The sequence below is a fragment of the Apium graveolens genome, chromosome 8 (assembly GCF_009905375.1).
Source record: "Apium graveolens cultivar Ventura chromosome 8, ASM990537v1, whole genome shotgun sequence".
In the NCBI taxonomy this organism is placed as follows: domain Eukaryota; kingdom Viridiplantae; phylum Streptophyta; class Magnoliopsida; order Apiales; family Apiaceae; genus Apium; species Apium graveolens.
The window spans coordinates 32,878,398-32,903,698 of NC_133654.1; the positions used below are offsets into that span (position 1 = coordinate 32,878,398).

At 35.4% G+C, this 25,301-nt stretch overlaps 2 protein-coding genes across 12 annotated transcripts; both read left to right on the top strand.

The window, feature by feature from the left end:
- Positions 1-1,562: 1,562 nt before the first annotated feature.
- LOC141677940 (4-hydroxybenzoate polyprenyltransferase, mitochondrial-like) lies at positions 1,563-9,165 on the top strand. Of its 6 annotated transcripts, XR_012557574.1 has the most exons (11): positions 1,563-2,055; positions 3,189-3,324; positions 3,816-3,937; positions 4,534-4,603; positions 4,718-4,867; positions 6,298-6,433; positions 6,529-6,625; positions 6,878-6,955; positions 7,678-7,824; positions 8,042-8,098; positions 8,588-9,165. XR_012557574.1 is itself a non-coding variant. In XM_074484093.1 (9 exons), exons 1-8 carry the CDS (start codon positions 1,637-1,639, stop codon positions 6,945-6,947), a joined length of 1,200 nt encoding a protein of 399 aa, XP_074340194.1. In that variant the 5' UTR covers positions 1,563-1,636; the 3' UTR covers positions 6,948-6,955; positions 8,588-9,165. The 6 variants fall into 6 exon arrangements, 1 of the variants encoding a protein (XP_074340194.1); XR_012557573.1 differs by having other exon boundaries at positions 7,678-8,098; XR_012557572.1 differs by lacking the exon at positions 8,042-8,098.
- A 402-nt stretch (positions 9,166-9,567) lies between these two features.
- LOC141678393 (uncharacterized) lies at positions 9,568-25,090 on the top strand. Of its 6 annotated transcripts, none has more exons than XM_074484698.1 (19): positions 9,568-9,829; positions 14,112-16,900; positions 16,988-17,320; positions 17,405-17,545; positions 17,659-17,802; positions 18,023-18,417; positions 18,507-18,731; positions 18,865-19,298; positions 19,625-19,677; positions 19,760-19,867; positions 19,941-21,500; positions 21,573-21,724; positions 21,899-22,007; positions 22,411-22,591; positions 22,888-22,955; positions 23,056-23,171; positions 23,274-24,035; positions 24,571-24,655; positions 24,782-25,090. In XM_074484698.1, the coding sequence occupies exons 2-19, from the start codon at positions 14,122-14,124 to the stop codon at positions 24,784-24,786; spliced, it is 7,650 nt and encodes a 2,549-aa protein (XP_074340799.1). In that variant the 5' UTR covers positions 9,568-9,829; positions 14,112-14,121; the 3' UTR covers positions 24,787-25,090. The 6 variants fall into 6 exon arrangements, with proteins under 6 accessions (XP_074340799.1, XP_074340804.1, XP_074340803.1 ...); XM_074484702.1 differs by having other exon boundaries at positions 9,569-9,829; positions 19,944-21,500; XM_074484699.1 differs by lacking the exon at positions 9,568-9,829 and adding an exon at positions 13,139-13,282.
- Positions 25,091-25,301: the final 211 nt, after the last annotated feature.

Consider the following 25,301-nt stretch of genomic DNA (forward strand, 5'->3'; position numbering starts at 1 on the left):
CGTCTAGACGCGTTCGTTTCGTATTAAACGGACAAACGGTCTATTTATTATGAATAAAATAAGAATAATTCAATTAATAATAATATTAATTTATTATTCAATACCTTCATTTATTTTTAAAATCTAAAAATAATATTAAAAATATTATTTGATTTAATTAAAAATAATAATATTTCATTTTACTATTTATATATGAAATTAATTGATAAAATGAAATAATCAATTAATTAAATCATAAATAGTTAATTAAAATAAATTATAAATAATTAAATCAAATTATGATTTTTGAAGATAATAACTTGAAATTGAAATAAATATTTTACAATTTTTTTTGAAATAAAATCTTTGTAAAACGAACTTTTCCCCAGGATCAGAGCCCCTCAAAATAAATCTCAAACATTACCATCCAACGATACTCTAATAAAATTAATAAATTTAAATCACACAATAATTTATATTTGCACGTATAAACATGCTGGAAATGAAAAATATGGCCATCTGAACCAAAATTGGGGCCAAAAGTGACTTCTATAACAACTTCTAAAAATTATGAAATAAATATATACACACATGCTATAATATACCCAAGTACAAAAGTGAAATCTCGAAATTCTAACCTTAAAATAAATTCTGATCAACCAAAAAGGTTATTTGTTATCCGAAAAATATCTCCATAAAAATTCGAAATTAATAGCCATAGGTATACACAAGCTGAAATGTCATGTAGAGCAACATCACCAAACTCCTTTTTTACGTCCCGAAAATAAATTAAAAAAAATATATCCATAAATTTTTCTTCCCAAATCTTTGCAATATATATACCTATGAATAGATATCGAAGAGCTGGTCATTTTTATACATATACATATGTATTGAAATTTGGATGGACGGTTTGAGAATAATAAATTTTTAAAATCGTTTAATATATAAAGATGTATGGGGGAGAGAGACGGAAGACGAAGAGAGAGACAAACCGGGGGTGGGGGTGTTGTACATGATAAGTAAGGGGTTGGCGGTGTCTGGGTCAGGTTTAATTTGACTTCGATTTTTTTTGCTAACATCAATTTAATAAAATAATTAGTCCAATATTAATAATTGACGGGAAATAATATTTAATCAAATCAATATAAAATTTATGTTAAAATTCTCTAAAAATTACGAATATTCCAAAAATACGAAAATATAAAATATTTGAAAGTCACACGATTTTATAAATATGAAAATATGATTTTTGTGGGTTTTGACATCCCGGTAGGGATCCGGTCCAATCATTTTTACGAAACCGAAATACTTTCTAAATTAACACTGAACCCCGAAAAAATATATAATACATGCAAATGCCCAAAATCGAGACAGAATAGGTAATACGTAATAGACGCATTTTGACACGCGTTCAGATTGCGTATAATTTCATCTAAATACATTCTTAACACGTAACTAGTATTCGAAAACACTCTAATTTTTACGAGACCACACACCAGTCGACCGCATGTTAAATCACAGTCCGCGATATTTTTAAATAATAATAAATACGTAATTATTAATTTAACAAGTAACAATATTTTACTTTTTTTGTTGGCAAATTAGCAAAAGCAACAGCAAAGGCTAAACCCATCCTTCCGTCTCTCAGACTCCGATGGCTCTGTTCCTTGTATCTCGAGCTGCTCGCAGCAGGATCCGAACCACCACACTCTCTATTCAGATAACCCGACTCGTTCTATCTCCCCCAATTCCAAACCCTAAAACCCTAATCCACTCTTCTTCACAATCATTCACCACATATCTTTTCAATTCACTCAATAAACAGTCTCGTTGCCTCCTTAATATTGTATTTATTCAAATAAATTTTAAATTTAGGGACTTCAATTCAACGCAATTGGTGAAAAATGCGGGTATATCATCATTGGGGTATGAGAAAGAGGAGGAGAGTGAGAAAAAAGTAGAGGGTTGTTCTTGGATTGATTTGTATTTGCCGAAAAAAATAGCGGGTTATGCACATTTGGCTAGGTTAGATAAGCCCATTGGGACTTGGTTACTTGCTTGGCCTTGTATGTGGTATGCCCCCCTTTTCTTGATTTATTTTGTGTATCGAAAATATTGCAACTTTATTATGTACAATGTGTGTTATACTTATTTATCGAAAAGCTTGCAACTTTATTATGTACATTGTGTTACATGTATCGAAAAGATTGCAACTTTATTATGTACAATGTATGTTATATAACTAAAAGATTGCCCCTATATTATGTACACTGTTTTAGATTTTTAGTAACTGTAGCTTAGCTAGAATTTTGGCATTTTTAAGGTTAGGGTGATTCGCAATTAGGTTGTAGTTTTGGGGTTTAAATTTTGGTTGTTTGCAATATTCAATGTGTAAAAGTCGCTGATTGTTTGTTTTTCTAATTAAAGTGTTGACAGATGATTAGATACTCAGCTGTCAGTAGATGATCGTACTGGTATTTGGGTAAAGATTTCTCTATATATTTCCTGAGCAATGCTACGTACCCCGAAAGTAATCCCAAAATCTTTCCCAAATGACACGTGGCGCATTTTTACTTGCGAACTCATATTTATGCACAAGGGGCCCATGACAATTCTTATGAAATAACCAATAAAATAATGACAACTAATCATTCAGGAACGGTTTTGGGAAGCGTTTTGGGGATTCTAGCATTTCTCATATTTCCTACCGTCACTACATCATATTTCAGGATAGTTATTTTCCCCTAATTTGAGTAAATTTCAACAGAAGGATTCATTTTTCTCATGCGCCATATATTGGGATTCATTTAGCATTATATTCTTATATAAGCATCATGAGCGGATGCGTTCTTGGCAACATACTGTATTCTTTGATTGATTAGTGTTGGTAAAATCCACAATAGTTAACAAGCCCTAATGTTGGTGTGAATTTGTAATTTATTTTTAATATCTATTATAAAGTGATTTAAAATTTTAAATAAAAACATGGATTATGCTTCATTATACACGGGATAATTCACTAGGATGTCATAACGTTTAGTATTTCTTACCTAAGAAAAATAATTTTAATGCAAATTTTCTCTGTTTAAAATTTTCATATATCTTAAGATTTTTTTTCTTTTACGTCTCTGTAAGTAGATGTTTAAATGTGCAAGTGTGTTGAATATATAATTGAATTTCATTCATATACTCATTTTCTAGTTTAGGTCAATAACTTTGGCAGCATTGCCTGGGAGCTTTCCTGATTTCAAGATGATGGCCCTATTTGGTTGTGGGGCTTTTCTGCTAAGAGGTGCAGGATGTACAATAAATGATCTCCTTGACCGTGATATTGATACAAAGGTGATTAACAATTAAGTTTGTTTCAATATATACATGATTTTTTTAAAGTTTGTGTATATCAACAAACATATGCATGTACTTTTGTTATAAAGGGAAAATATATAAAAATCTATATTTATATTGTTCTGTATGCATTTTGATAACAATTATTCTGTATAAAAGTAATTTATCATTTTATGTTCATAAATTTTGCCTATGTGCCATAATTCAACATGACTTATTGCAGAAAGAAAAAACAATACATAAGTTGATTGTAATTTTATCTTATGTATCTTGCTAGTCATCTTCTGTACAGTGAAACCACGAGATATTGCTACTTATGTATTTTTAAGACGATTTATTTGTCACTCCTTTGTGCTATTGAATGTCACTATAAATGAAGTTAAAGAAAAATGCTTTTTTCCCGAGTAATTCATAGATCTTTTGCATGACTTTTTTTTGTTGTCTCTAAGTGTTTCTCTCGTTCTGCGTTAACTAATTACATATTGCAGGTAGAACGTACAAGGCTGAGACCAATTGCAAGTGGTGCTTTGTCACGGTTTCAAGGGCTTTGTTTTCTTGGAATTCAACTGTTTATGGGTCTTGGCATCCTCCTTCAACTGAATTCCTATAGGTTTGCCGTTACTTTGTGATTAGTTTGTTCTAGCAATTCTCTTGTTATAGCAATCACTAGAAGAATCTTTTTGTTAATTGTTATAGAAACTTAAAGAAAGTACTTCTGGTTCAGATTTCAACTTTAGAATGATGGGAATTTCTATGCTGTCTACATGAATCACTAAAGAATTTAAGATAATATATATTTTCATGCAATGATGCACACATTATTAAAGATCATTTTCACTATCCTATTGTTTAAATCAATCATGCTTACATGTCCAAATGTTGAGTGTCTGAGTAGCCATGGTGATATATTACCATCACCATAAACAAACACCAAAAGTAATTGTCCTGTTGTCATTTTATTATCTCTTTGCACGTCTTTATGTTCTCACCCACATAACTTAAGTGTGTGTATTTATCTTCATTTTGACAGTCAAGTATTAGGAGCTTCGTCCTTGACAACAGGACAATTACTTTTGGTGTTTGTTTATGGTGATGGTAATATATCACCATGGCTACTCAGACACTCAACATTTTATTATCTCTTTGCACGTCTTTATGTTCTCACCCACATAACTTAAGTGTGTGTATTTATCTTCATTTTGACAGTCAAGTATTAGGAGCTTCGTCCTTGATGCTGGTCTTTACTTATCCTCTCATGAAGCGGTTTACATTTTGGGTATTGTGTCTATTGTCTAACTTATATCTCCGTTATCATCTATTTTTTCCGTAATGAGTACTAGAAGTTCTATCAACTCATTTATTGTATCTATTAATTGTAATGTTGGTGCAGCCTCAAGCCTATCTTGGTCTAACATTCAATTGGGGAGCTTTGTTGGGATGGGCTGCGATTCGAGGAAGTCTTGACCCTACCATAGTGTTCCCACTTTACTTTTCTGGACTGTGTTGGACACTTGTTTATGATACCATATATGCACATCAGGTATTTATATATGTGTATGTGACCATTTCTTATTAAATATTCGTGGTCAGTCTCGAATGAGGAATGAGTGGTATTAATAAAGGGAAACCTACCAATTATCACTTAAAAATTGTAAACACCTCTCACTAGCGAGTATAGTGGTATACCCATGTAGCCCCAGCTAAACCTGACGAAATGCTGTGTTGCAAAATCTAAAAACACACGTGTACATGCTGTTGCATCGTTATACCCGTGTAGATTGACAAGTTTTTTCATATATTTTTCCCCATATTGTCAGTCATAGAAATTTAAATATTCACACACTCTACCTCAATGGAGACTTGTACCCTTGACCTAAGTTTTTTCTTGCTTTCACGATGCTTTCTGTGTTCCTTGATACTTTAGCATCAATCGTGTTATGAATTGTTAGGATAAGCTAGCATAATCATATAGGTTTAACTCAAATGAATGTGATCTTTCATCTTAAATTATTTGGACTTTGTTAAATTTGATCAGAAAGTAATTAATTATGTTTCTGTTTCTTCCACATAACATTTGCATGTCATATAATATGTCCGTTTGGAAAATCTTAAATTTGGAAATAAGTTGCTTATTTTCAGAAGTACTTATAGATATGTGGCATCTTAGATGAATAGGTGTCATCATAAAGTTTTAATATATACAGGCTTTTTCTGAAAATAAGTAACTTATTTTAAAAACTGAAAATAAAATTTGAACTTAAATTTCTATGATAATTTTATATTCAAAAGAAAGTATGTAAATGTGATTTTTTTTTTAAAAATAAGTTACTTATTACTTATAAGTAACATGACCAAACTTTTTATACATGCAGTCACGAACCAGAAAACGTTCTGTTTGATATTATATCCTAAATATCCAATTTGATTGTAGTCTTTTTCTGCAACTTTCTTTATATATTGCTAACTTTTACTGTGCATCATTACTCATCACCCTCTTTTCATTTTAACTATCTCTTGACTTTTCTGCACACATCTCAAGATGCATTAACCGCATAGTAAAAATTATCATTTTTAAAATTTTCTTTTTGTAAATAAAAGTTTAAGTTATATATTTTTAGTCAGAAAAAGAAACTTTTGAAAATTATTAATTTAACTTAGCGGTCAAAGCACTTAGAAATGAGTGCAAAAAAGTCAAGCGACTATTAAAAAGAAACAAAGGGAGTAGAATGTTAGTTAAAACTTATAAACATGTACACTAGTTTTTGTGGGAGTCCCACGTGTCCTTCATATGAGTGAGGAAAATTGGTGACCGGATGTAGTACTTTATATGAATAAACATTTAAACACACTGAAACAGCACACATATATATCTAGTTATTTCTATTATATAAATTTTGGATTTATGAATATACGCTCGATGAATGATCGCCAGAAAGAAATAAAATTGCTATACTCTCACTACTTCTCTAGGATAAAGAAGACGATTTGAAAGTAGGTGTTAAATCTACGGCTCTCCGGTTTGGGGATTCCACAAAGGAATGGGTTAGTGGGTTTGGAACAGCTTGCATTGGTAGCCTTGCTCTTAGTGGATATAGTGCTAATATTGGTAAGATCTTCCTTTTCTTTCATACTCAGGCACTAGCAACTTGGTATACATGCAGTGAAATCTCTATCTTCTTTTTGTTATTTCTTATGGGGCAGGATGGCCATACTTTGTATTTTTAACGGCTGCCTCTGGCCAATTAGCATGGCAAATTTGGACAGTTGACCTATCATGTCGAGCTGATTGTAACCAAAAGTGAGTTTAGTTACAAGAACATACAGATATTTTACACGCACGTGAGTTATATCGGCAAACAGCTTGTATCAGTCTGTTCAGTATTATTACAGACCAAGAGTGGGGAATTGACAGAGACGGTTTAAGATCTTCAATTCCTCATACTTGAGCATTTTTTATTTGTATATGGGGTATTTGACATAATTTTGGTATGAGCAGATATTCATTCTTGAGCCAATTTGTAATAAAATTTCCTCTTTTTCTCATTATTAGGTTTGTATCCAGTAAGTGGTTTGGCGCTATGATATTCAGCGGAATATTATTTGGAAGACTGGTGTTATGAATTATAAGGTACTCTCAAGCTAAATTCATTTGGTTGTCCTATGCTGTGATCTCTATTGTAGCTAGTGGTGCTCCCCAAGTGTTTGAAGCTAAGATAAATTGTAGTAGTGCGTGCACTTTTTTTCCTTGGTAGAAATACACATTACAGAAATTTTTCCCGCCACTTTTGAGGCACATAACCTTTGACCAGAAATCAAGCCTCCTTCCTCTGTCTATTAAGGGGAAGTTTATCTGATGTACAGGTGTCTAAATATATATATATATTGTGATTTTATACCTCCACCACTCTGGAGCGTACTGCGGTTAGGCTCGTGAAAGGATTAGAAGACATGCCAGAGACATAGTTGACGCTAGAATGCCGAGTGTTTTTTAATGGTGTGTGCCTTTAGGAATTTAACAACCTTGGACAGTTATATCTAAGTTGACCAACCCTCTAGCTTGGGTTTGGCAGAAATGAATTTAGGTCAAAATATCCATTCATTCTTCTATTAATCTCCATCACTTTCTTTTAAGATTTATTCCATTCCCTTTTTCACCAAGCGTTCATTCCCTGGTACTAGTTATCCTCCCAAATTGTAATCATATGTTCTGAATGCTATAGTTTGCTTTGCTCTCATCTTATTCGTGCTTCTAAGCACCTCAGTTTTTTTATTAATTTTTTATTCTGTTTCTTCCATATTTCTTTCCCACCAACCAACCACAACTTAAGTACCTCTTGCCGCTTAACCCAGGTTATGCGCTACTAAAAGAATGCATGCAGGCTGTATGAATTGTTTGTGTGTATGAAGATGGTACAGAATTACCAGATATTTATGTAATCCAGCAGTCCACAACAATGAAGCCGAGAGCAGATGATCAAATGTTGCTGATTCCTAAAGGTAGAGATTGATTGAATAAGCTTTGGGTGAATTTCACTACTATTTATAGGAAGGGTTGTATATAGGTGTACTCAAATGTTATAGCCTGTAGGAGTTTACCTTGAAAGATTTCTAAACACCCATAATTGCTAATTAACACATTTTATGTGAAAAATAACACATTTTATGTGAAAAATAAGTAAAGACAAAGGTTAATCATGTCTTCTGAGCTTTGAAGGTCACCTATCTGACTGGAAAGAGAATTTTGACATCCAGATCTGTTTATATTTACTGGGTAAGTTCCTCAAAAGTAGAGTTTTTCAATCTTAGTTAAGAGGTTAGAATATTAGTTATCCGGCTAATTACTTATGTTCTGGATTTTGACTTGTATACAAATCGTCACGCTGATTCATTAGTTACTACTATAGTAAATATATTTTTCCTATTTCTTGTTAATTGAAAGTCCCTACAAAAATTTATACCCTACATATGTTTATAATATGGCTTTAAGTTACTGTGGTATGCTAAAAAGGAAGTCCCTAATAAGTTAGAAACAGAAGGATAAGTTTTTCGAAACTGAGAACCCAGTGCTCCTTGCAATGAAATTCCAGTGCCCTTCCAATTTTGTTGTGTAGAAGAGGTTGCGTCAAGATTAGTGTTGGTCTATCGTTTTTCTTTTGTCATGAATTGTAATTTACTTTGTAACACATTGAAGAATGATATTATAAACTTATTGCTGATGTTTTTTTCCCAGTTCTGATATTGGCTGTTGAATCCTTGTCAGGTGCTGGGCTATGTTATATTTGTAGAATGTTAGCTTTTAAACAGATTTCAGCTGTTAGTCAGTGTCTATTCTTCAAAAACTCTCATCCCAACTCTTGGAATAGCGATGCCACGTCTTGCAAAAGCGACTTGAATTTGCGTTAGGGGTCATATTTCGTAAAGGACATGGCGGAACAAAACTATATAAATAGCACTCCCAATGTTCTATGAGCATCGATTGATCTTTCATTGCTAAAGCATACATTTTTTGTCGATGACTACACGCCCCTTATTAGAGCGTATCTTATAGTTTTATCGTACTTAATTTTTTAGGAGCTCATTGAGCTGTTTTGGAATATAAATGAAGGGGGGTAGAAATTGATGAAACATCTTTTGCGTTCTTGGATTTTGTTAACTCAGTAGAGCTGATATTTGGTTTTGGTAGAATTTAATCTCAAAAAGTAACTAGTGCTTTGATTTGAACTTGTACAAATAATTTTAAGTTTCGTAATTTAGCGTCAAGCATGTAAAATTGTATCAAAGATGGTGTACATGACCTAACGATCATGAATTGGACATTGAGTCGGTCAGTAATTTTCTCTTTGGATCTCTTCCGATCATCCTTTCATGTATAACCATCTAAAAAAAACGGAGAGAGTAATCGATCCTTAACAAGCAAGTCCACCACTATGATAAACAATTCATAAACATATTTTTTTTCTTCTTACTAACTTTTTTCTACAACCATTTGCCCGTACACACTCGACCATTTTTCTTGATATGAAAAAGAAAACATCAACCAAATAATATTTTTTTTTTCTAGAAAAAACAAAGTAGGGCTATTTTAGCATAAGATTACCCAATCAACCAATATTTCAAACCTCAAATAAAATAATTACACGTTGCAAATTTCATGTCTTTTCCATGTAAATTGTCGAAAATACCCTTACCACCGGTTCTAAAAATCACACGTTTTGCTCTCTTCCCACAAAAGCCTAAAGTTAGAATTTGTAAAGCCACATACAAACTATTCCCTCTCTCTCACACACAGACACACTCTCTTTCTATATAAATCTCTCTCTCTCTCTCTCTCTCTCTCATACAACCCCCTCTTTGTCTTTATCATTTCTGACAACCCAATCACCTGAATCACACACACATATTTTACTGGAAGGTTTATATTATAGTAAGTGGGTCAAAAACCCTAGGGTTATGAGGCAATATCCACTCAGTTGGTGACAATTTTGACTCTGAATGGAGGGAGGTAGCTTCAATACACTTTCTCTTTTTAGTTTTTTTTCCAATTCAGTTTCTAATTTGTTTTTTAGACTTAAAGTTTACACCTTTATATGTTCTTGTTTGTGTTAAAGATTGTATTTTTATGTGTGAAATGTGTGTGGATGAGTGTGTATAGTGTGTGTTTTACAGCTTGGAGTATAGGGTTGCTGGTAAATTTAAATTGGTTTGATTTGATTGCTGATCAAAGTTAAAGTTTGTGCTTTTAGATGTGTTAAAGATTGTGTTTTAATCAGTGAGATGAGTGTGGATGAGTTTAAATAGCGTGTGCTTTACATGGTAGAGTAGTTAATATAGGTTGCAATTGAGGATGATTTTTTTCGGGTTGCTGTGATTGTTGTCATTAGGGGTATCTTTTTTATTTTATTTTGTTTTGTGTAATGCGATGTTAAGAGCTGACAGATTGGTAGGGAGATTAGGTTTTAGGAAAGTTCTGAGCTTTCTGCGTTTTTGGAACAATATAGGTGTTTTGTTAATCTGAATACATGTGCCTAAGAATCTGATTCAACTTTAGAATATGATACTTCATTTTACATTAGCAAGAGAGAAATAGTTGATAAATCTTAGGGATTAGAAAATTTGACTTTAGCTGCGGACTAATATGTTGAAAGCTTGGAAATGGAGCAGGACTATGAATGTGCAGTGTAGGATTTAAATATCCAAAGATGGGATATGTAGGTGTAACAGTAGAGATTATAATTGCAAAGAATATAGTTAATTATAATAACTGAAACATGTATGTCTTTACGCTTTTATGTAATTGCATCATTTATTGGTTCAAAGGAAAAAAATCTAGGAAACTTTCTCTGGCTTTATAAATTTCTTGGTTGCCTTTAATTTGTTAATTTCATTAGAAAGTTGATATGTAATACGTGGTTATAGTCTTGACTATTGTAAATTGTTTCTCTCGGAATAAAGAGTTTTCAAGTGTCTGGCTTGGTACTTTCTTGCTTGCATTGTTTCGCTTTTGTGGCCTTAGATTTTTCTAAAGAAGTGTGTTTCTATCATTTTAGTTCCAACCATTTGACCATATTGCTACCTCGCAATTTCTCTATCAAAGTTGTAGTAATGGACTTACAGTACCGAGGTTATGCTCAGTAACAAGCATTCTGTTTTATTAAAATTTTAGGGATCATGATTTATGAGTTATAGATCTTTGACTACTAATATTAGGACTACTATTAATATTCAAATCTTTAAATTCCGAGGCTATGTATATTTGGTTGAAGGTGTATGGTGACATACTGTACTAGTTTAGTTTTTTGGTGGCTTTATTTTTTAGTTTTTCAGCTTGTATAAGAAAAGACATTAATACTCCTACCGTACTAACATCGTTAGCTGATTTAGATGGAATATGACACGAGTCTTTAGATTGCTGAAAATTATTAGTTTAGGCCATGAAAGTGCCAAAACCGGAAACTTCATTCCACCAAAGTGAAAAATTCTCTATTCAGCATTCCATGTATGTTATGGTAGACTAATAATCGCAGACTATATATATATATATATATTGACCGGTACGAGGTTGGAAGATCTGAAGAATTATTTGTCCCATCCTATGAATAACTATTTTTTATCAATCATAACCTTTCTTAGTGTTAAATCATTATAATTTCTAGACCAAGTTTTATATTATATTTCCTAAGTAACCTTTAAATGTAAAACTCCTCTATTAAAATCTTAGCATTTAATGTATTAGGCGATATGGCAACTTGGTATCCGATCTTTGATAATGTTTTAAGCATTGTTGTCACGGCGCTCGACTGGTCGTGACGAGTCGACGACTAGTCGACTGGTCGTGACTAGTCGACGACTAGTTGGTTTGAGAAATTCGACTGGAGAGCTCGACTTGCGAATTGTCGACTAGTCGGGGGCGACTTATCGACTAGTCGGTCGACTTGTGCAAAATTCAATCAAAATTTAAAAAGGAAAAAAACTTAAAAAAAATTTAAAAACCTTCTTAACATCAACAAGAATCAGCATGTTAACTTCAGCTTATATATCTTTATGCGGGTGTGTTTATGTATGTATAAATTAATTAAAACTGAAAATATATGACTAAATGTAGTATATTCTGTTTATATATATGTATAATCAACTTATCTATGTGAGTATGTAAATGGAAAAAAAGATATATTTGTGTTTATCATATCTATTTTGTGATTCATATACATATTAGTATGAGAATGTTCTAATTTTGTTGTGAAAAACCACGTATATAAGATATATATTATTATATATTATTTAATTAATCATTATTAATTTGTTGACTAGTTTACGACTATTCGACTAGTCGACAAGCTGGACCTCCACGACCCGACTCGACTTATCGACGTGACAACCATGGTTTTAAGACTCGAAGTTGAACCATAATATACCAATTTTATTAATAATGAAATAAAATAATTTAGACTAGAATTATTATTTCCCCAAAATAAATCTCAATTAATTAAATTCTTAATCCAAAATTTGGTTTTCGTGGGAGGGTAGTTTTAAGATGTGATTTGATGAAGTTCTCGAACTATAGTTTTAACCAAGATCTTTGATGAGATTATAAGAAGTATATTATTCGACTTCAATCATAATTATATTGTATTATATTATAAAATTTAACTATGTTACTCGGACTTTTCACTTAACCCTCGAGTACCTGTGTGGACACTCGACACTTGGACATGGACACTCGGACTCGGACACTTATTTTAAGCCAAAAACATGCATATTTTTAAAAATGTTTACGAGTCCGATACTTGGACACGTGTCCATATCGGACACTTATGGCCGAGTCCGAGTAACATAGAAATTTAATCATTATTTGGTAATTGTATTTTAATAGAGTAAAATTTATTTCAGGCACGTAGAAGTAAGTTTTTAGGAAAAAGGTAGGGCTGGAGATGTGTTTAAATTAGAGTAGTTTATTTGTGTTTTAATTATAATTTTAATATAGTTAGGCCCTATAAAATAGGTTTTTCAAAGTTGGACCAGTTAAAATAGGTTTTCAATATAACTAGGTCCTAAAGATGTGTTTAAATTACGAAAGTTAATTGTGTTCTAGTTAGAACATTATTTTTTTGAATAATTAAGCCCGTTAAATTGGTTTCAAATTTTATAGGGCCGTAAACCGGCCCAATTACGGAACACATGGACTTGAACTTTTATTATTTTGGCTTTAAATAAAATAGTATAGATGACAAGTAATGTATACTAGTTCATGCGGTCCAGCTGTATACCAATAAAGGGGGTTGGTATAAGTTTGCACAATTTATGAAAATAATATATATAAGCCCACAAATTTAGTATTTCACATATAAAACATAACGTCTGCAACGTTGAGAAAAAGAAAGAGATTGGGATCCGTCTCACCGATCTGTATTGAGGTCTTCTTTACAGATTGGTGATCTTTCTTCTGATATCTCTTCCGGTAGGAACCTTTTCTTCATAGGTACTTTTATTAATTTGCTTATGAATTTATCTTTAAATTGCTATTCTGTTAGCATATTATATGTAGTTAGGGCATATGTATGAAAAAAATTGGGGGTTTTGTATGAAATGCTTTTCTTCCATACGTGCCATGTGAATCGTCTGCAATTGCTTAACACGGTGCTTACAACGAGAAGGGAGGTAAGAGGGCATGCTTTTTGTAAGGTGTTATTTCGAGTATGAAATGATTTGAAATTGTAAATCTAGCATTGCATCGTCAGAATTGCTAATCTTGTAGTCTGTAGTCTCAATCATAACTTTAATACCTCAATTGGAGTAGAAACAGTAATAAATCGTTGCTCAAATCTCAACAATCACAATTCATGATTACAAGTAGATTAATAAGATATTATCAAGTTTAAGATCACCTTCCTTTATACTCTTGTAAAACTTGTTCATGCTTAATTAATTAATTGGTGCTCTCTCTCTCTCCCTCTCTCTCTCTCTCATGTGTGTCTGTGTGTGTGTTAATATCAGCTTCATTGATAATCTTGTTTAGAACTACCAAATCTGGTCCTTTTTTTATAAAATTGAAATTAACAGTCTTTAATTAATATTGCTGAAGAGTTTTTTCTTTTCTTAAATTTGTGTATTTCTGCAGCGGTTTTAATACATATGCAAGAGAAATTGTCATTGAAGTTAATTGAAATTGGAGGAGACCAATTATGCTGGCTTAAGTTAATTGCTAAAAGTGTCACACGCACATACTTATGTTGCTTCTTCATACATGACGTGTTAATATTATTTTTGCTGCTTTGATTATATTGTAGGCATTTACTGATGGATTATGATGACAATGATTCTCAAGGCCATAACTTAGCTGGTGAAGAAAATTCACAATCATCCCCTGTTTCACGTCCATTTTCCCTTCCCAACTTTGATTTTGAAGATAGCCTCCCAGGTCATCTGAGATTCGAAAGTTTGGTCGAAAACGAAGTTTTTCTTGGTATATCCAGTCAGGAAGATAGTCAGTGGATTGAGGACTTCTCTCGGGGAAATAGTGGTATAGAATTTAGTACAAGTGCAACAGAGCCTTGTTCCATTTCAAGGCATAACAATGTTTGGTCAGAGGCGACATCTTCAGAGTCTGTTGCGATGCTTCTGAAGTCTGTTGGGCAGGAAGAAAGGATCCAGGGAGAAACTTTAATTCTGGAGTCAGAAACTGGCAATGAATTCGGTAGATTGACTACTGAAATGGAGCCTAACTTGAAGCAAGATGATAAATTTGAGGATATTACTGACTTTCAACCTACTGCAAGTCCTGATTCTTTCCTGGATGGGAGGAATGTGAGTGCTTTAGAATCTAAGAAAGATAATCTGCCTGTTGATGGAAGTTCTGCTGTTGTTCCAAATGTTTCAAATGTAATGAGCAAGGTGGATGTGGGATCTGATGATACTAATCAACTGGAAGTCAATAATATAGAGCAGCCCCAGCTTGACAATTTGGAAGGACTTCCCGCCAAGATACATGTTCGGAATGTGACCTCCGTGTTACCTACTGATATGGCAGGCTCCAATCAGTTAAATGGCGAGGAAAACAAGCATCAGGTTAGTAATACCTGTTTTGAAACAGCAGATGGCCTGCTGAATGACATTCCTCAACAAATAATGGTTGAACAAAATATTTGTAGGACAGAGTCTAGTCGAACTGGTAGTGCTACTTGTACCCGAAACATGGAGTTTCCTGACCGTATTTCCATTTCGGAATCTTTAGGACACAACGATGAAACTAACATAACTTCTATTAATGAGCCTTTGAAATTGCAAGAGAAACTGACATGCGACTTACAAATAAAAGAAGCGGGCAAAATTGACAAAGGTTTTATGGTGCCTTCTCAGCTGGGAAATGTTGAAGTTGGGGCCTGCAACAAAGGTGAAAATATTTGTAAGCCACTTCAAGATTTTGTGAGTGACTCATCCATGGCTTGTCTAGATGCTCATACCTTTGATGTTGTGAACAAAGATGCAGGAAATTCTGCCTGTTCAGGGCTAGAAATTAGTATTGTTGAAGAGATGGAGAAATCTTGTGGCGATCAAGCAAATAGTCTGGAAAGTGAGAATCTTGAGGTTTTTGATATTAAGATGGGGAATTCTTCCTGTCCTGAGCATGATAAGGACTCTTTTGTTGAGAATGAGACATCTGAAAACTACATTGGTGGAGCTGTTGTTGCTGAAGCATTTTTGTTGCCTGATAGAGGACAAGCAAATAGTCTGGAAAGTGAGAATCTTGAGGTTGTTGATATGAAGACGGGGAATTCTTCCTGTCCTGAGCATGATAAGCACTCTTTTGTTGAGAATGAGACATCTGAAAACCACATTGGTGGAGCGGTTGTTGCTGAAGCATTTTTGTTGCCTGACAGAGAACAAGCAAATAGTCTGGAAAGTGAGAATCTCGAGGTTGTTGATATGAAGACGGAGAATTCTTCCTGTCCTGAGCATGATAAGGACTCTTTTGTTGAGAATGAGACATCTGAAAACCACATGGGTGGGGCGGTTGTTGCTGAAGCATTTTTGTTGCCTGACAGAGAACAAGCAAATAGTCTGGAAAGTGAGAATCTCGAGGTTGTTGATATGAAGACGGGGAATTCTTCCTGTCTTGAGCATGATAAGGACTCTTTTGTTGAGAATGAGACATCTGAAAACCACATGGGTGGGGTGGTTGTTGCTGAAGCATTTTTGTTGCCTGACAGAGAAGCAGCAAATAGTCTGGAAAGTGAGAATCTCGAGGTTGTTGATATGAAGATGGGGAATTCTTCCTGTCCTGAGCATGATAAGGACTCTTTTGTTGAGAATGAGACATCTGAAAACCACATGGGTGGGGCGGTTGTTGCTGAAGCATTTTTGTTGCCTGACAGAGAACAAGCAAATAGTCTGGAAAGTGAGAATCTTGAGGTTGTTGATATGAAGACGGGGCATTCTTCCTGTCCTGAGCATGATAAGGACTTTTTTGTTGAGAATGAGACATCAGAAAACCACATGGGTGGGGCAGTTGTTGCTGAAGCATTTTTGTTGCCTGACAGAGAACAAGCAAATAGTCTGGAAAGTGAGAATGTTGAGGTTGTTGATATGAAGACGGGGAATTCTTCCTGTCCTGAGCATGATAAGGACTCTTTTATTGAGAATGAGACATCTGAAAACCACATGGGTGGAGCGGTTGTTGCTGAAGCATTTTTGTTTCCCGATAGAGAACAGGGGGAAGGAAGAGGCGTTAAACATGTCAGAAATCCAGATATATCCCTCTCTGGCACTGTCTCTGGATCGCAATGTGAAAAACAGTTGTCTAGTAAGGATTTAAGCAATTTGAAAACATCTATAGTCCTTGAGGATAATAATACTGCTGAAGCACAAAACTCCTTTATCGTAGTTGGTGGACATGTGCAGCTGAGCAAAAGTAATCTTTCCTCTGAGCAGGAAGATGTCCAAAGTTTTGAAAAAGATGTTTGTTCGCATGAGAGAGAAGATGCAAAGTCACCTACACAATCCGTGTGTCCTGATGAATTTAATAAAGCAAATCTAGTTCATGGATCAGAATTCCTTAACTCTCTGAGTAATGTACCAGGTATATTTTAAAAACTCTTTCAACGTGGAGTATTTATTTTCCTCGATACTGATATTGAATGATCAAACTTTAAATTATGTTAAATAGGATTGAAAGTTACGGAGGAGATGAACTTATCATTGTGTGACACCCCGACTGATCCTTTATTGCTTTCTAAGAGTAAAACTCCTGCTGATGGAGTCGCTTTAAGTGAGCAAGAGCAGAACTCACAGGTTGCTAACTTATTAGGCATAACGAATTCAGCAATAGTGGCAACTGATCTAGAGCCTGGCATAACGAATTTACCAATAGTAGCAACTGATCCAGGGCCTGGAATAGCGAATTCACCAATAGTGGCAACCAATCTAGAGCCTGGCCTAAAAAATTCACCAAAAGTGGCAATTGATCTAGAGTCTTTGGGTATTCCTGAAACTGGACAAGGTATACACATACATCTTATCATTGCTTCCTAGATACTAAGGTAGACATAGCTACAGTCACTGACATTTTAGTTTTGAAATGCAGCAAGTTGTATAGAGCAAGAAACAGGTCCAGGGTGTTCCACTGAGGTGAAAGCATCTCCTGTTCTTAATAGCTCAGATGTTAACATGGTTGAGGACACTGCCCCAGCAGCATGTGAAAGCAATGAAGAAGTATTAGTTACAGGTTACCAAGTTTGTTTCTTATTATTCATCTTGCATACTTTCTCATTCTAATTGACCTTTCATCATTGACCAATTTCCTTGTCTTTATGTACTTAAACTGAAACTTATCATCAGATGCGGTGTTATTATCAAGTCAAAGTGTTGTTCCTCCAGAATCTGTTTCAGTTTCCATCGTGGAATCCTATAATATGATTTTAAACAATCATGAAGTTATAGTCACTTCCGGCACTCAATTAACGGAAATTCCTAGCACTAAAGGTTTTTATTTTTAATTATGGTCTTCTTTTTCTGTTTGAGGTTATATTCTTATCAGTTTATGTGCTCCATTATATTCCATTTTTCACATTAGACGTGGATACATATTCTTCATGCTATTCTGGGTGCCTACCGAGACTCTAGATTTTTTTTAATTCAATTGTTACTGCATGTATCTGTGAACTTTAACTATTTTATTGTAATCGTTGGTTTATCACTGTAGTTGATTCACCAGAGAAGAATCAAGATTCTGTTGCTCTAGCTTGTCTGTCAAAACACATTGCAGATAGCGTGAACAAGGATGGAGATGCCTCTGCTCACACGTTAGAAGAGAATGTGTTTCCTCCCTCTGTCATCAGTTGTGTGAAGTCTCCGCCAAGTGAAAACGAACAGCAAAGAAATACCAAGGAGGTATCAATTGGCACTGTCCCGCATCCTGCAACATCAGATGGTGCTGGTGGAATGGTTCAATCTGTTTCATTGCACGTGCCACAAGATAGTTCCAACAATGGGGAAAGCAGTATTTTTGAGGTCAGCTTATCCACTGGTTTATCTGATGGGGAAACCATCAAGGATTTGCAATTGTATCCTCTTGTTCAAGTTCACAGAGAATCAACAGTATGCTTTTGTACTTAGTTGCCAATTTTTTACTTCATATTGTTCTTCATCACCTGTCTTAATTCTTGCATAATGTAATTATAATGGAGGATGTCAAGGAGAGTCCATCTGAAAGAAATCCCGACCCTCCCTCTGTCGTCGGTTGTGCAAATATTCCTTCAAGTGAAACTGGACAGAAGTCGAGAGCTGAAGGTGCCTCAGTTGCCACTTCCCATTCTGAGGGAACACCTGATGCAGGTGGTGGTAAAGTTCAATCTGATGCATTGCACATGCATCATGATAATTCGAATGAAGGGAAAATCATCAGTATTGAGGTCAGTCCATCGCTTGGTTTATTTGAAAGCAAAATTGTCAAGGGTTTATCTTAAATTATTCCTTTGTTGATTTTTTGCCTATTATATTCTTACCCAGTGAGTTTTTTTTCTTTCAATTTTCAATTGTCTGAAGAATGTCGAGGGATATCCTTTAGCATCCGATTGCTCTCTGGAATATCTTACAATGGTACCTGGACATTGTCATGAAATTTCTCAAGGACCTGGACCTATGTCGGGTAAAAAACGTGATGCTACCAGAGGGACCTCTGAGCGGAAACCAAGACAAGGTTCTGCCAAGACATCAGCTAGATCAAAAGCTAAGAAAAGAGGTGTGCAGGAAATACCTGTTAAACAATTTGAAGGAGATAAGTCAACGGTGATCTTAAATTCACCCGGGACTAGCAATTCTGAACGAAATGGTAAAGAACCTCGTGGTGCTCTTCCGACTCCCACGTCTAATATTCCAGACTTGAACACTTCAGTTATGCCTGCATATTGTCAGCAGCCGTTCACTGATCCGCAACAAGTGCAGTTGCGTGCACAGATACTTGTGCATGGATCTCTAATGTAAGTTTTTGTTCTTTATATGCTAGATATGTATGAACTCTACTACATTGATCTTGGTCAGACCAATAGATGAAGGAAAGTAATGATTGTGTTATGAGTCAACCCCACTAGTATGAAGATAGTAGGCGTGAAAACTATAAATTTAAAGGACATATGTGTGAATGGAGTAAGTCAACACAAGGAATAGATTTGTTTAACTTAATAGTGTAGGAATGATGATTGATGACTTAAATTTACGTTTTAGAGTAATTGAATTTTTCTATCTAGGAATTTGTTTTGAGGTTTACGGAAGAAAATTACTGCTAAAGAAATGCTGGTTGTTGCAGGCAAAATTCTGTACCTGAAGAGGCTTGTATGATTTCAGCATTTGGGCCATTGGGTTAGTGTATTTGGTTTTATCACTTAAATCTTTGCATAACTATGTAAGCCTGCAATGAATTTTAAAACTGTTGTTTTTTCAGATGGTGGTGGAAGTCATTGGGAGCCTTCATGGCGTGCTTGTGGTGAAAGGATATGTACTGAGAAATCTCATGCCAGCAACCTGGAAACCCCTGTGCGATTACACTCAGGTAACTCAAATTCCCGATTGTTCGCTAATGTAGATTTTGGTTCATTTTATTTTTAATTGTGATTTGAGAATAGCAGGTAGTCAAGGTCCAGATCAACCTGTCAGAAACAGTTCACATCAGAGTAAAACGCCTTTACCTGATGGTGGAGCAAGCAGTAAGGGTATCCCGTCGCCAGTTGTTAATCCTACCATGCCCCTATCATCGCCTCTTTGGAATGTATCCACCCCTTGTGATGGTTTGCAGTCCAGTGGCTTATTTGTTGATTTTCATCAGCCATTTGCTCCCTTGCAGCCTTATCAATCCCAAGGTACAGGAGTTTTTGTTGAACAGAGTCCCTCTTGGCTTTCTCAAACTCACTTTCCTGGTCAGTGGGTGGCTACTCCACAAAATTCTGACCTTAATGTCAATGCAAATGTATCTTCAATGTTTTGTACTGAATTAGTTACACTGGCCCCATCTAAGGTTTCATCTGTTCCAAATCACCCTGGGATGAAACATTCCACTGGTGGTGGGGGTGTTTCTGTGTCTTCTGGGACTCCTCAGACTGATGTAAATAAGGTGTCCATTCCATCTGGTCAGAATTCCCGTAATACAAAATATAAGAAGAGGAAGAAGGTTTCTAACAGCATGAGCCCCCCGGGGCATATGCTGACAGTAACTTTAGATCAGGCAGCATCTGTAAGTGATACAAGTAATCATCTGTCTAAAAAAGCAAAAGTTCCCTGGCCTGATGTTCAAAGTTCTTTGCTCGCTCTAAGTATGACAGAAACGGGATCCCCTGTTGTCAATAATTTATCGTCTACGCCAAATGCTGCTGCAACTACTTTATTTGCATCCACGGGCCATTCTGGTTCTCCATTAATTTTAAGTGATCAATCTACAAAAGTGGATCGGATTGTGGAAAATAAGAGTAGAATTTCAGATAAAACATTGATTGAAGTCGAGGCAGCCAAGGTACAAGCAGAAGATGCTGCTGCACATGCTGCTGCTGCAGTTGGCAACTGCAATGATGTTTGGAGCCAGTTGAGTAAGCTGAAGAATTCTGGTTTAAGATTTGATGATGAGACAAAGCTTTCTTCTGCAGCTATGGCAATTGCTGCAGCTGCCTCTGTTGCAAAGGCAGCAGCTGCAGCAGCTAAACTGGCATCGGATGTTGCAATTGGAGCAAAACTAATGGCGGATGAGGTATCAGCCACAAGTATAACTGAAAATAGTGCCTATAGTACTGAAATCTCTCTTTCCCATTCTTCAATTACTTCTCTGTTCGCTGGAGAAGGAAATGTTTCCGCTAGGTCAATTATTGCTGCTGCAAAAGAGACAGTTAAGAAAAGAGTTGAAGCTGCTACAGCTGCCTCAAAGCATGCCGAAAACTTGGAAGCAGTGGTAAAAGCTGCTGAACTGGCATCAGAAGCAGTTTCCCAAGCTGGAAAAATTGTTTCCATTGGTGATCATTTGCCTTTGAGCGAGTTGGTAAGTTCTGGTCCTATGGACTACTGGAGGAGTCCCCAGGTATCTCCTGAACAGGGGAAGAAATCACTCTTTGGTCAATGGGACATGTATAATTCCGAAAAGCTTGTTCAAGCTGAACGACCAAAAGATGGAGCAGTTATTATGAGGGAAGCTGTGAAACCTGGTATGTAAATGTTGAAGTGATTTTCTTTTGTGTCTATTTAGGGGTTTCACTAATATGTTCATTGTATTCAAGGGACTGTTACAAGTATTGGAATGAACTCATCTACGACCGATAGAGGTAACAGCGGTGGACCAAATCCCGGAGCTGTTACATCTTGTGATGCACACAGAATTGCAACAGGGACATCATTTGAGAATGGAATAATGGAAGGTTGCCTTGTCGAGGTCAAGTTTCATCCTTGCTGATATTTCTTAAACTATTAAGCAGTTCTTCCATAACTTTTTTGTTCCTTAAACAAATGCGAAGAACTAGACCTTATTAAATAGTATTTTTGCTATTTAATTCAGTTAAATTAGTTTTTTATCCTGAATGAATGAATTTGACATTTAATGCTTTAGGTCTTCAAAGAAGGGGGTAAATTTAAAGCAGCATGGTATTTGGCTAAGATTTTGAATTTGAACCGTGAAAAAGCCTTTGTTTCTTACACTGAACTACAAGCCGAGGATGGTAAGAGTATATATATATATATTTAACGGTTGGAATTTTTTTCAGAAACTCTTGTGAGCAAATCATTAGTACTGGCAGGTTGTGCAGCTTATAAATTTTTAGATGACTGTTAAAAATGTAAACAATGTGCATGATTTATTGTATAAATTAGGAAATCAAAGTAAAATGACGTACTGCAAGTATCATTTGCCCTGATACGTGTTAATGTATTATTTTATATTGGTAAGCCTGAGCTTACTCAAACATGGATTGAGAAGGGAATTTGGCTCCGCAAGTGTTATGTCAATTCTAGGTGTTTGGCAGCATATTTGTGGTGTTCAGGGCATCATTTTTTCTTGGTGGTCATTGACTTATGATCCAGTAATACGATGTCCACAGATTTACCATAAGTTTCTTTTTAAAGGATCAGGGAAACTAAAGGAATGGGTTCCACTTAAAGGGGACGGTCTTAAAGCACCTACAATACGCATTCCACATCCTACAACTAGCACGGGCTTTGATAGAACTAGGAAGAGACGGAGAGAAGCAGTGGTGGACTATACTTGGTGTGTTGGAGACAAAGTCGATGCGTGGATGAAAGATTGGTAATTAATGAGCATATCTATCCAACTCATTTTTAACTACAGCAATTGTCATTGGCTTCTCATATGGTTCAGCTCTTTATTTACGTCTCCATGATTATCTTTAGTGGTAATTTTTTTGTGATGACATGTACATTAATAGTTGTCATGTATCCTAGTTGCACAAGGATTTTGTGTATCAGCTTAAACACATCTCAGCAGTTCGTCCTAGATTGAACTTTTTATTTACTGTTTACGGTTAAAGTCAAACTGACATATCACTGTTACTGGCTCACGTTGTTGTTGATGTTTATGTTTAGCTGGTTTGAGGGAGTTGTTAAAGAGAAAAAGAAGAATGATGAAACTATGTTAACTATATATATTCCAGGTATGTGCAGTCTGTTACGTTGAGCTACAGAGATGTCCTGTTTATTTCTATGGATGGTTTCCAATTGAAGTAGAATAAAATCTTTATGATTTTTTTGCAGTTCTTGGAGGCACTTCAGCTGTCAAAATATGGAATCTTCGTCCAACCGTTACTTGGCAGGATGGAAAGTGGATTGAATGTCCCACTGCAACTGTAATTGACCAGTCCATAACTCAGGTCCAATGCTTTCCATGACTGAAAGCTTGCATTTTTTTTTCTGGGAATGTATGTATTGACTATTGAGATACTAAACTTTACTGAAATTAATACAACTTCCAGGGTGACACGCCAAAGGAAAAGCGTGTGAAGTTGGGATACCCTGCCATAGAAGCTGCCAAGGAGGATGAGGTTACAAGAGATACTGATCTTGTAAAATCAAAGGAGCTTGAAGAACCAGGACCACTTCCTTTATTGGCTAATGAAACAGAATATAACATTGGAAATAATACTGGAGATGTTAAACTTGATGCTCCTAGAGTAGCAAGGACTGGATTACAGAAAGAAGGTTCAAGGGTGGTTTTTGGTGTTCCTAAACCAGGAAAGAAGCGAAAATTTATGGATGTAAGCAAACATCTTGATTCTGACCAAAGCAGTAAAAATAAAAAAGCAAGTGATTCGATCAAAACTGCGAGATACTTGCCTCAAGGACCTGGAGGCCGTAGTTGGAACAACAATACTCATGTTAATATCAAAGAAAAGCAAGCTGCGGAGGAAAAATCCAAAGTTTTTAAGTCTGTAAAAACGCAGAGTGTTTCAGGCAGAGTACTTCCACAGAAGGTTAACTCATCTGTATCAGCAAAATCTGTTGGTAAAGTTATGGGGAAGGAAGAAAACAGTTCAGCTCAGCAGAACCTTATGGACTTTGGCTCTGTGTCCAACTCCCAGGATACTTCTGAACGTCCAACATCCTCTAAAGGTCTGTCCAAAGTTCCTTGTAGAAGAGTACCTTCTTCATACTCCAATTCTGTCCAGATGGATAATGGAAAGCTTGCAGCTGCTGAGCCACGGAGATCAAGCCGCAAGATACAACCAACATCAAGGGTATGATTTTTTTTTCTTGCTTTCTAATTGCACCTGCATAGTACATTGTTCTTTTAAATTGACTGATCATGCTGTAGTGGCCTTCTCTTGTGATTGCAGCACACTTAATTTCCTCAAGCTGAAGAGGATAGACCTCAGCAACGTGTTACTAATAACCTAATTTTTTTATATGTTTTCCGTGTTCGAGTATACTGCATTACAAACAAATTTAGAGATACTTTTATATATGATTTTTCACGAAAAATCCTTTACTATAGCACCACTTTTGAATGTCATGAAAGTGTCAACCCTTTAGAAATTTAGGATTACTAACTAGGATCAATATAGTAGTTCATAGTTTAACTAAAACATATATATCTAATAAGACTTAACGATAGTGGAGAAATAAAATGGAGTCCCACTATTACGGAATGGGAAATACTTGCTTTTGTAGTATCTTGTTGTAGTCTTCTTGTATTAAAGTAAAGAAACAGCTGGCAACAACCTTGGAACGACTGTGATCTTCAACTTTGTGTCTTGTTTTCATTTCCTGCAGCTATTAGAAGGATTGCAGAGCTCTCTAATCGGTTCAAAGATACCCTCTCTTCCGCATGAAAAAAATCAAAGGAACCTGAACAAAGGTAATTATATTAAAATTAACAAGTGAGATAAATCTGTGAAGGCATCTTTTTGTTGATTGATGTTGGTGATCTGCTGGTTCTTGGCGCTTCATGAAGCCTGTTTAACTTAATTATGATATTTAACAGGGTGACATTAGTAAGCATGGCTGAGCTTCTGTAGAGGATGGCACATCTGAAGATCACTGGATAAAGGCATTGATGTCGTGTATATTTATAGGGCATGATAAAATTGGGATTGTGCTTTCAGTTGCGTAAGCTGTAGAACCTAGATCATAGATGTTTATAAATTATTAAAATTTGACTCCTCAGATTTCCTAGGCTTCACCTTGTTAGCTTGTATATGGAACATCACCTTGATGGATTAAATATGCAGACTTATATGTAGTTTTAGACCAAGTATTGTTCTGTCCTAATATCGTTTTCATTTATTGGCCATTCTTTGATGTTAGTACCAAGTATTTATCTGATGAGTTATCAGACTTAACGACTGCTTGAGAAATCTCATCTGTAGTACGATGGGACACAGGGAATGCAGTTCATTCGTTTTACCTTTTCGACCATTCCAGTCATTGTTTCAATGGCAGGTCTCTATAAATCCCGAGTTGCAGGAACACGAAATCGTCCTCTTGGACATAAAGATTAGATG

Excerpts from the sequence above, each read along its gene's own strand:
- LOC141677940 (XM_074484093.1), top strand. The coding sequence starts at position 1,637 with ATGGCTCTGTTCCTTGTATCTCGAGCTGCTCGCAGCAGGATCCGAACC. Across the intron at positions 3,938-4,533 it reads CTTCAACTGAATTCCTATAG|TCAAGTATTAGGAGCTTCGT; the intron begins GTTTGCCGTTAC and ends TCATTTTGACAG. Across the intron at positions 6,626-6,877 it reads CGAGCTGATTGTAACCAAAA|GTTTGTATCCAGTAAGTGGT; the intron begins GTGAGTTTAGTT and ends TCTCATTATTAG.
- LOC141678393 (XM_074484698.1), top strand. The coding sequence starts at position 14,122 with ATGGATTATGATGACAATGATTCTCAAGGCCATAACTTAGCTGGTGAA. Across the intron at positions 16,901-16,987 it reads CTCTCTGAGTAATGTACCAG|GATTGAAAGTTACGGAGGAG; the intron begins GTATATTTTAAA and ends TATGTTAAATAG. Across the intron at positions 19,299-19,624 it reads CTTGTGCATGGATCTCTAAT|GCAAAATTCTGTACCTGAAG; the intron begins GTAAGTTTTTGT and ends TGGTTGTTGCAG.